The sequence below is a fragment of the Aptenodytes forsteri genome, unplaced genomic scaffold (assembly GCF_000699145.1).
Source record: "Aptenodytes forsteri isolate BGI_AS27 unplaced genomic scaffold, ASM69914v1 Scaffold59, whole genome shotgun sequence".
Lineage (NCBI taxonomy): Eukaryota > Metazoa > Chordata > Aves > Sphenisciformes > Spheniscidae > Aptenodytes > Aptenodytes forsteri.
Genome location: NW_008794085.1, coordinates 2,477,675 through 2,485,291, shown reverse-complemented (window position 1 = coordinate 2,485,291; position 7,617 = coordinate 2,477,675). Strand labels below are relative to the sequence as shown.

General features: G+C 40.6%; 1 protein-coding gene across 1 annotated transcript in view; it reads right to left on the bottom strand.

Moving 5' to 3' along the window:
• LOC103894674 (vitellogenin-2) overlaps nt 1–7,617 on the bottom strand; it is a 25,660-nt gene that overhangs the window by 16,661 nt on the left and 1,382 nt on the right. The window contains exons 4-17 of the mRNA XM_009274097.2: nt 6,876–7,127; nt 6,143–6,304; nt 5,907–6,055; nt 5,165–5,315; nt 4,887–5,044; nt 4,628–4,793; nt 3,629–3,754; nt 3,064–3,282; nt 1,866–2,083; nt 1,607–1,704; nt 1,184–1,308; nt 972–1,073; nt 194–313; nt 18–107 (exon numbers count right to left, since the gene is read on the bottom strand). Of these exons, the coding sequence (XP_009272372.2) occupies nt 18–107; nt 194–313; nt 972–1,073; nt 1,184–1,308; nt 1,607–1,704; nt 1,866–2,083; nt 3,064–3,282; nt 3,629–3,754; nt 4,628–4,793; nt 4,887–5,044; nt 5,165–5,315; nt 5,907–6,055; nt 6,143–6,304; nt 6,876–7,127 (2,136 nt within the window). The remainder of the gene's footprint in view (nt 1–17; nt 108–193; nt 314–971; nt 1,074–1,183; nt 1,309–1,606; nt 1,705–1,865; nt 2,084–3,063; nt 3,283–3,628; nt 3,755–4,627; nt 4,794–4,886; nt 5,045–5,164; nt 5,316–5,906; nt 6,056–6,142; nt 6,305–6,875; nt 7,128–7,617) is intronic.

Below are 7,617 nucleotides of genomic sequence, written 5' to 3'. Positions count from 1 at the left end.
CCCCCCCCCAGCCACACCGGCTGTGTCCATTGTCCTGCAATGCCATTGCGGATTTGGCTGACGATTCTCTTCATCACTGTGTTCCTGTCAGCAGGTTCTAGCAGAGTCTGCAGTAAAACAGAGATCCAAGAGGTTGGGATATAAAAGTACAATGGTTTCAAATCTTGCAAAGAAAAGTAGGGGTCCCTGGTACCTTCATAGCCTGATGGAGGACTTCCTTATCGATGTTGACATAGGCCAGCTCTTGGCCAAATAGTTTCAAGTAGGCTGATATCAAGGGGGTTTCTGTTGGCAGCTCCTTCCATCCCAGCAGCTAGGGAACATAAAGATAAAGAAACAAGCGAAGTTCTTTAATGCAACACTACAAATGCTAATTCAGCAAAGTGATCAAACCCATCGCTGACCAAGCTGCAACTTTCCATTGCTGCTTGTGTTTCTTTGGTGCTTTGTAAATAGCCCAGTGTCACTAATTCAGACTGACTCCCTGTCGTTGAGATGCCCACGAACAGCCTCCTGTCCGGTGTTTTGTATTCCGATGCAATAACATTTACACAGAGGATCTGGGCCATTAGTACCACTAAACCCAGTTTGAAAGCACAGCAACAAATCACCTTTTCTCTTGAAGACGAAGGCATATTCTTGTAAACTAAGTGAGGTAGATGAAGGGAGGGAGGAGGAAGCCTGCCAGGCATGAGAGACACACCGTGCCGCAACGTCCACCTCCCCCCTCTCCTCCCTTCCTCCTTCTGCAGCCATACATGAGGTGGGGAGGAGGCATTTGCAGGAGCTATCGCAACCCTCGCAGGAGTGATGTCCCCTGCAGTCCCACTGCAGATCTCTCTTTCGCAGAAATACTCGAGCTGACTGCTGGGCGGGTAGTTTACCTTCTGAGACAGGGCTTAACTAGTACGAGAAGCCGCACTAAATACCCCTTCATAGAACCCACACATTGCATTGCTGAAAATACCTACAGCTTTTCCAATCTCCTTTATCTTTTTGTATGCGGGATATTCAGCAAACGGTATATTTTGTTTCATGATGACGTCTGTGAGGCCTTCCACGCAGACACCAACCTACCAAAACAGCATGAGAAGGAGCAGTCTGAAACGTACTTACAGAGAGGAAACTTTGTGGTCAATTTTAAGTTTAATTTGCTTTAGTATCGATTTAGGTAAATATTTACCTCCACCAAATCAGCCACTGACCCTGCAGAATACGCCATCAGCTTGGAAATTACGGCTGATGGGAACATTGTTCCCGGGCTGTTCATAACAAAGACATCTCCAGCAGCACCAACTTTATAGTTATCTATGGCAGAAGTAAACAAAAGACACGTCTTTTTTCTAACCATTCTGCTTATCATTCAAGATCATATTTCTGCAGCTTCTTCCATTACTGACTCCAAGATACATCATTACATAAATTTTAACTGTTTAGGCCCAAATTAATAAATGGTTACTCATGCACTTTTAAATATGTGACTGTCACATTTAATTCAATTTCTTATTGAAATGCAGAATGCCGTATTTCTCCAAAGGACTTAATGTCTCTTAAGAATGGATTTCTGAAGGGAAAGTTTCCTGGTCACTGAAACGCTTTTACTCACCAAAGTAACCACCGATACGGATGACCTTGCTATACCGATAGCTCAGCCTGTCCAATTTGGGGGCCAGCAGCTTAAGGGCGATATTGCAAGCCGAAGATCTAAACAAAATGAGAAAGGTAATAATATCCAGAAATAAGCTGCACCCCGTCAGAATATAAACTGAATTCAGTTTGTCAGCACATGCAGCGCTCACTGACAAGAATGTAACAGAACTTATCATTTGCAGAAGATCGCCCACTTCGTTCCTGTCTCTGCTTACATGTTGTACGTGTACGGCAAACTGCTCTTCGACAAAGCCTTCATGTGGGAATACACGAAACTGGCCACTTGCAAATTGCTCTCCTTCATTGCCACGTTAGCTATCGTTGTTATTAAAGGCAGGGCAGGCCTCGTCTCAAAGATAACAGCACAAGCCATCATTCGCACTTCGGGGGGAAGCGACTGGTCTGCCAGGATCTGGATGAGATATCCCTGCACCTGCAGAGGGAAAACACAGTGTCTGGAATTACCAATATTGAGACATTTTTGCAGACCGGATCCACACGTAACCCACAAGAAATATGGGAGAGGGGGTCATTACCCCTGCAGGAAGATTTCCTGATCTTTTTTACTGCACGGTTCCACATCATTTTATTAAGACAACTGAAGGGGCCATGGAGGAACAGCCCCATGGAGAAGGGCTGGCACTGAATCTGAAATAAATGTCCACGTATCAAGGTATTGGGTCAACCCACCACAATCAAAAAGACATCAGCATAGCTTTTTGCATTACTGACATTCAAAGATCGGTGAATAACTTCGGAAGAAACAACGGTAGACAATAAGATAGATTCATTCTTTGGAGTAACTCCACTGACTCAGTGAGCATGCTTCACCATTTTAGACCACTTTTAAAAGGGAAGCTTCAGCAGCTCACCAAAGGCAGTCTGCGTGGGTGCTGTCTCATATAGCTCCTATACCTAAACCATCTGGAAGGCAGGGGTCTTGCCTATGCTCACCGCGCCAGCAACCTCAGCGGGAGGTCAGTGGTGACTCATCCAGCCTTAAGGGAAGGGTCTATAAGAGGCAGAGCAATGTCGGCATTTTGCCTAGGAGGTCAAGAGAAAGTCTCTCTCTCTCTCCTCTTGACTATCAAGGCAGGTTAAATTATATGTCTGACTTTTAGGTGGCTAAATTTCCACCATATATAACTAGCACAGGACTTAATTGGTTATGACAGATGACTAAAGAAACACTGCTGATATCCTTCTGGAAGCTTCCTACTGACTAATAATTATTACAGCTTAGTGGAAAACATCAGCTGAAATATAGAACTGTATTGTGTTGTTCTTAAAAATAATCCTTTTTTTTTTTTAAACATGCTGAATCCACACACATGATACCATTAAATTCATTACCCTTACAGTATATATTTTCTAACTCACTGAGTAAAGAAATCCCTGACAGATCCTACTTACTGTTTTGGGGTCCTTCCAAGCTATTTTTCTCAAGGCCATTATGGCATCAATCTGAACGTGGATGGGGATATCAGAAGCACTGGATGAAGATATGGGAAGGAACTTCAGGATGCGCTTGATGCTGGCTGGTTCTCCCATATTACCAATGCACTTCAGGGCTAATTTCATTTTGTCTTCACGGCCTCTGCTGATCGCTTCATCTGCCAGGTCATGGATGGGCTTAGAGACAAAGCACAGTTCAGTCTTTTCTTCCTAATGTTTAGATTGTCAAGAGTCTTCCCCTTACTCATGGAAAAGCCTATCACAATAAAGCAACTGGTTTTAATAAAATCACTCAGTGATGGCTTCTCTCAGGATTTTACCTTACGATGTGAAAACTGTGTTTTCAATGATGAAGCAAATATCTACATTAATAAAATGATTCATTGCCTTTGTTCTGAAGGAGACCTATGAAATGTGTATTTGTAAGTCCAATTGCCATTTTTATACTGTATCTTAAAAGAATTAAGCTAATGTAATGAACATTACTAAGCTATTAAGAACAACCTGACAAAAAGCCACCCACCTGAAGAGCTTCTTTAGGACAAGCTGAGGTCTGAGAACAGTATCTATTGACCACAGAACTGTATCCCAAGCAGGCAACTTGCTGAAGCATGGGATTTTTCTGGATTCGAGAACTGGTCATTAAATCCTGTGGGGAAAAAAAGGAAAAAAAAAATTAATTTGGTATTATTATTAATACAGTGCTTCACATAGCTTTCAGAGCAGGAAAATCATCAGAGCTTATCTGAGGGGATAAATTTCAGAATGATTATTGTTCACATCCAAACAAATTAGATCAGCTTGTAGACATTTTATTTGCAAGCTTCACTCAGGAGCTTAATTCCCCACTAGTTTCAATATATATAAGTTTAGATAGCACCATTTTGATGTTCCTCGACTGAGCATAATACTGAAAATACAAAGATTATGGGTAAACATCAATCTATAAATGGAATATCCTTAGAACAATGTGCAACTCAATTATATTAATGATGCATTCTCACATCATACCCTTTTTTCCTATTTAAGAAGAAGAGTATTGACTAGAGATGGGAAGAATCCTGTTCAGAATAAATGATTCATTATAGTGTCAAAATATTTGATGTTTGCACTAATACTTTCACTTGCAGCACTTGCCAGTTCATAGGAATAGTTTGCAATTAAAAGAGCTATTCAAATGCGATAACACACAAATCACCATTTGTTTCGGAAGTAAGGGATTAAAGTGGGCAAAGTTTTGTCTGCAGAAGGCATGACATGTGATCCCAGCAAACGAAAATGGGAATCATTCTCAGAAGCTGTTATGGGAGAAGGGCTTTTATATCCATGTAGCGAAATGAAGACACAGGACTGAACTCTCTCATATATGTAATGCCAAAAGAAATTCATGGTTCAACATTTGCACAAAATTGGTGTACATGAGAGGAGAATCCAGTCTTTAATGTACTTAATAATCAAAGGTTGCCATCAATTATCATTCCTTTTGTTATCAGATAGGAAAGATTCACGCGGATTTACTCACTGCTGCTATTGGAACAGTGTGTTCATCAGCTTTCATTAAATGGAGAGCAAAAGAAACACTTAGAAGAGTCTGAAGGTAGTTAAGGTCATCGTTGCGAATTCTGGTCTTAATGAATTTGAGTGCTTCTGCGGTGCCTGTTGCAGAAACTGCACTCAGCAGCCATTGCCTGCAAGCAGGTTAAAAAAAAAAAAATCCTTAATTTTAGCTCTCAATTCTCAAAAAATGGAAAAGTTTCTTGTAAGTTGATGCGATGAAATACCTGTAGCGGGGTTTATCTGAAAATTGTCTCCAGATGGACTCAAGAGTATCAGCGCTTGCTATCCGGCAGAGCTGGACGAGCTCCAAGAATCTGTATGGAACATCGTCATGGAAATCTTGTTGGTTATTCAGGACTATATGTTGCAATGTTTCTACTATCTGTTACAAAACACGAGAGAGAGAGGGCATACATAATTAAATCCTTTGGAATTTATGATCATTACTCTTTCATTAATTCTTTGATTCGGAGAGCAATTTGAAGACCTAAAAATACTATACCCGTTGCTCTGGATTTTTCATCTTGATTAGCTGCAGTGGCATCTGTGGCAATACTGATGGGAAGTGGTAACGAAGGCTTCCGTAGCTCTGCATGGAAATGTCCGGGGCGCTCCCCTGTTCGCTTCTCACTTCAAGCAAGGTGAGTTGTTGTCTGTCAAGAGACAAGTGCCATGGGAGGGATGAATTAGCTCTCTTCCTCCATCTGCTTTGGCTGTTTGTTGGCTCAGTGATACTGTGATGGTAAGTTTTACTCTTTAATCATCATTATCATAGTAAAATCTTACAGTTTGCTAATGGATAAAGCCTTCTAATTGGAACAAAATAGTATTAGTTATCTACAATGAAATCGTTTCTGAGGAGGAGCTAAACTGCTGCCTTCTGAATGAGAGCTACCAACTCAGTGTAATCAATGATCTTACTTCTATGTGCACCATCTTCCTCCTGACACTATAAATTAGCCCTTTTTCAGGACAGAGTAGTAAAGTTGCATTCTTATGGTATAAACGAGCAAAAGAGCTTTTCTCCTTTTCTTCCATGTAATTGTAGTGCCAAGTTCACCGGGGTACAAATAAAGAATGGTTCACTGAATTTTTAGGAGCGTAGAAACCTCGAGTATGAGTACTCGCAGCTTTACCCAACTGCTGTGGAGCTCAATTCTCACTTCACTTCAACTGGGGGTGAAAGGGACTGCCAGAATCTATAATTACTCTCACTTTGTGAAGCAAGCCCATGTCCCACCTACCTTGCTTCCATGACAGCAACACCGGTAGGTTCACTGAGTGGTGAGATCTGATACACCTGCTGCGACACCACTTCGGTGATCAGGGTGCCACTGTCTGACTGCTTCAGTTTGTAGGAGAAAGCTGCAGTCCCTTTTACGAGCCTTCCCTTCTGCAGGAGGACAGAGAGACCCAAAGAGTGAATGGGAACAGAATGGCCGTGCTTGTAATCAGGAAGATCTTTTCACATCTCTCGTACCATCATGTCGACAGGACAAGGATAGACGTAAGCCATTCCAACACTCTTCATCACCTTTTCCTGGCAATTATTTTGGTCTACGGTTTTGGTAATGGAGACTCGGCTGTTCTTCCTGTCTTCCTGGATGATGTACCTTGTATGGCAAACACCTCCAATTCCAGCCTGTGCACATCAACAGAGGCAATGAGACTTCCCAGTTATACCAGGATTTCACTGCATGACAAGAAGTTTTATTGAACGAAGATTCTGAAGGGTCTGAAGGTAGGAGGCTAAGGGCCTACTGAACAGTCTTAATTATGTTTTGTAACCCGTTACCATTACTCACAATTAATCCTACTGAACTAAAAAATAGACATGTGAACAATACTCAGTCAGGGGACTGAGTTTAAAATGAAAAAGTAATCAGTTAATTAATATCAACAATGAACAAATAAAATGGACCAAGTAGCTGTATCAGCGAAGCCGTATAACAAATACATTCATAGCTAATAATTCTTTTTTCTTCAAAGGATTGCGTCTTAAGTCTTAAGGGCAGATGTCTTAAAAAGAATCCAGCTCAGATAATTCGTTCAACACATATGCACCCATCTTCTTCTATGTGAATAAAAATTGACCTTTTTTGATGATTTTTCTACATTTGAAAGTAGATGCAAATAAACAGAATCTTGAAGGAAGAGCACCTAAACAGAACACATCCTTTCGGTCAAGTAGCTTTAGAATGGAAAAAACAAACCTCTTGCAATTCATACACGTTCTGTGATTTTTTAATGGTTATCTGCATCATGTTCAGTATTCCTCTCACTATGTTAATGCACATAGCGGGGCAGTCTTCTGGGCCATAAATGTTCCCAATCCGTCCGCTACTGTATTCAAACTTGAAGGGCTGGGTAAGACATGAAGAAACCATTTGGGTGATTTTGGAAGATCGAGTAAATGGGTCCCTGGGCCAGATGCCATTGTATTCCTCGAATAGTGGAGAGCGGATCTGAGAGGAAATTAAGAAGAGATACTTATGTGAATAAAATTACTTTGGTACTAAATATGCATACCGATTGGAAGAAATTAACATAATCACTAGTTCAGTATGCTTTCCTTCCAAATACAGGCTTAGCAATTCATACAGCAGTTTATTCTTTTGTCTCTTGCTTACACTATTGCAAAACCAGTATAAACCCTGTGGGCTCAGCAGTGCTATTTTATCTTACAGAAGCAGTTAACATATCGCTATTATCTCCCAGGGACATTTTAAACATTTTACTTGCATTAACTCTATAGGGAGCAAGGCTGATTCAAAAAGTAATTAAAAAAATTCAAATAAAATTCTCCCTATTTTTTCAGGCTTAAAATAAATATTCTGCTTTAGGTGAAATTTAGCATTTAAAACATTTATATCATTCTAAATGTCAGAAAATTATAGTTTTAGAGTGTTTCATTTTAAGCTGTCCCCTTCCAATTTTTTTTTGCTATATTTGATA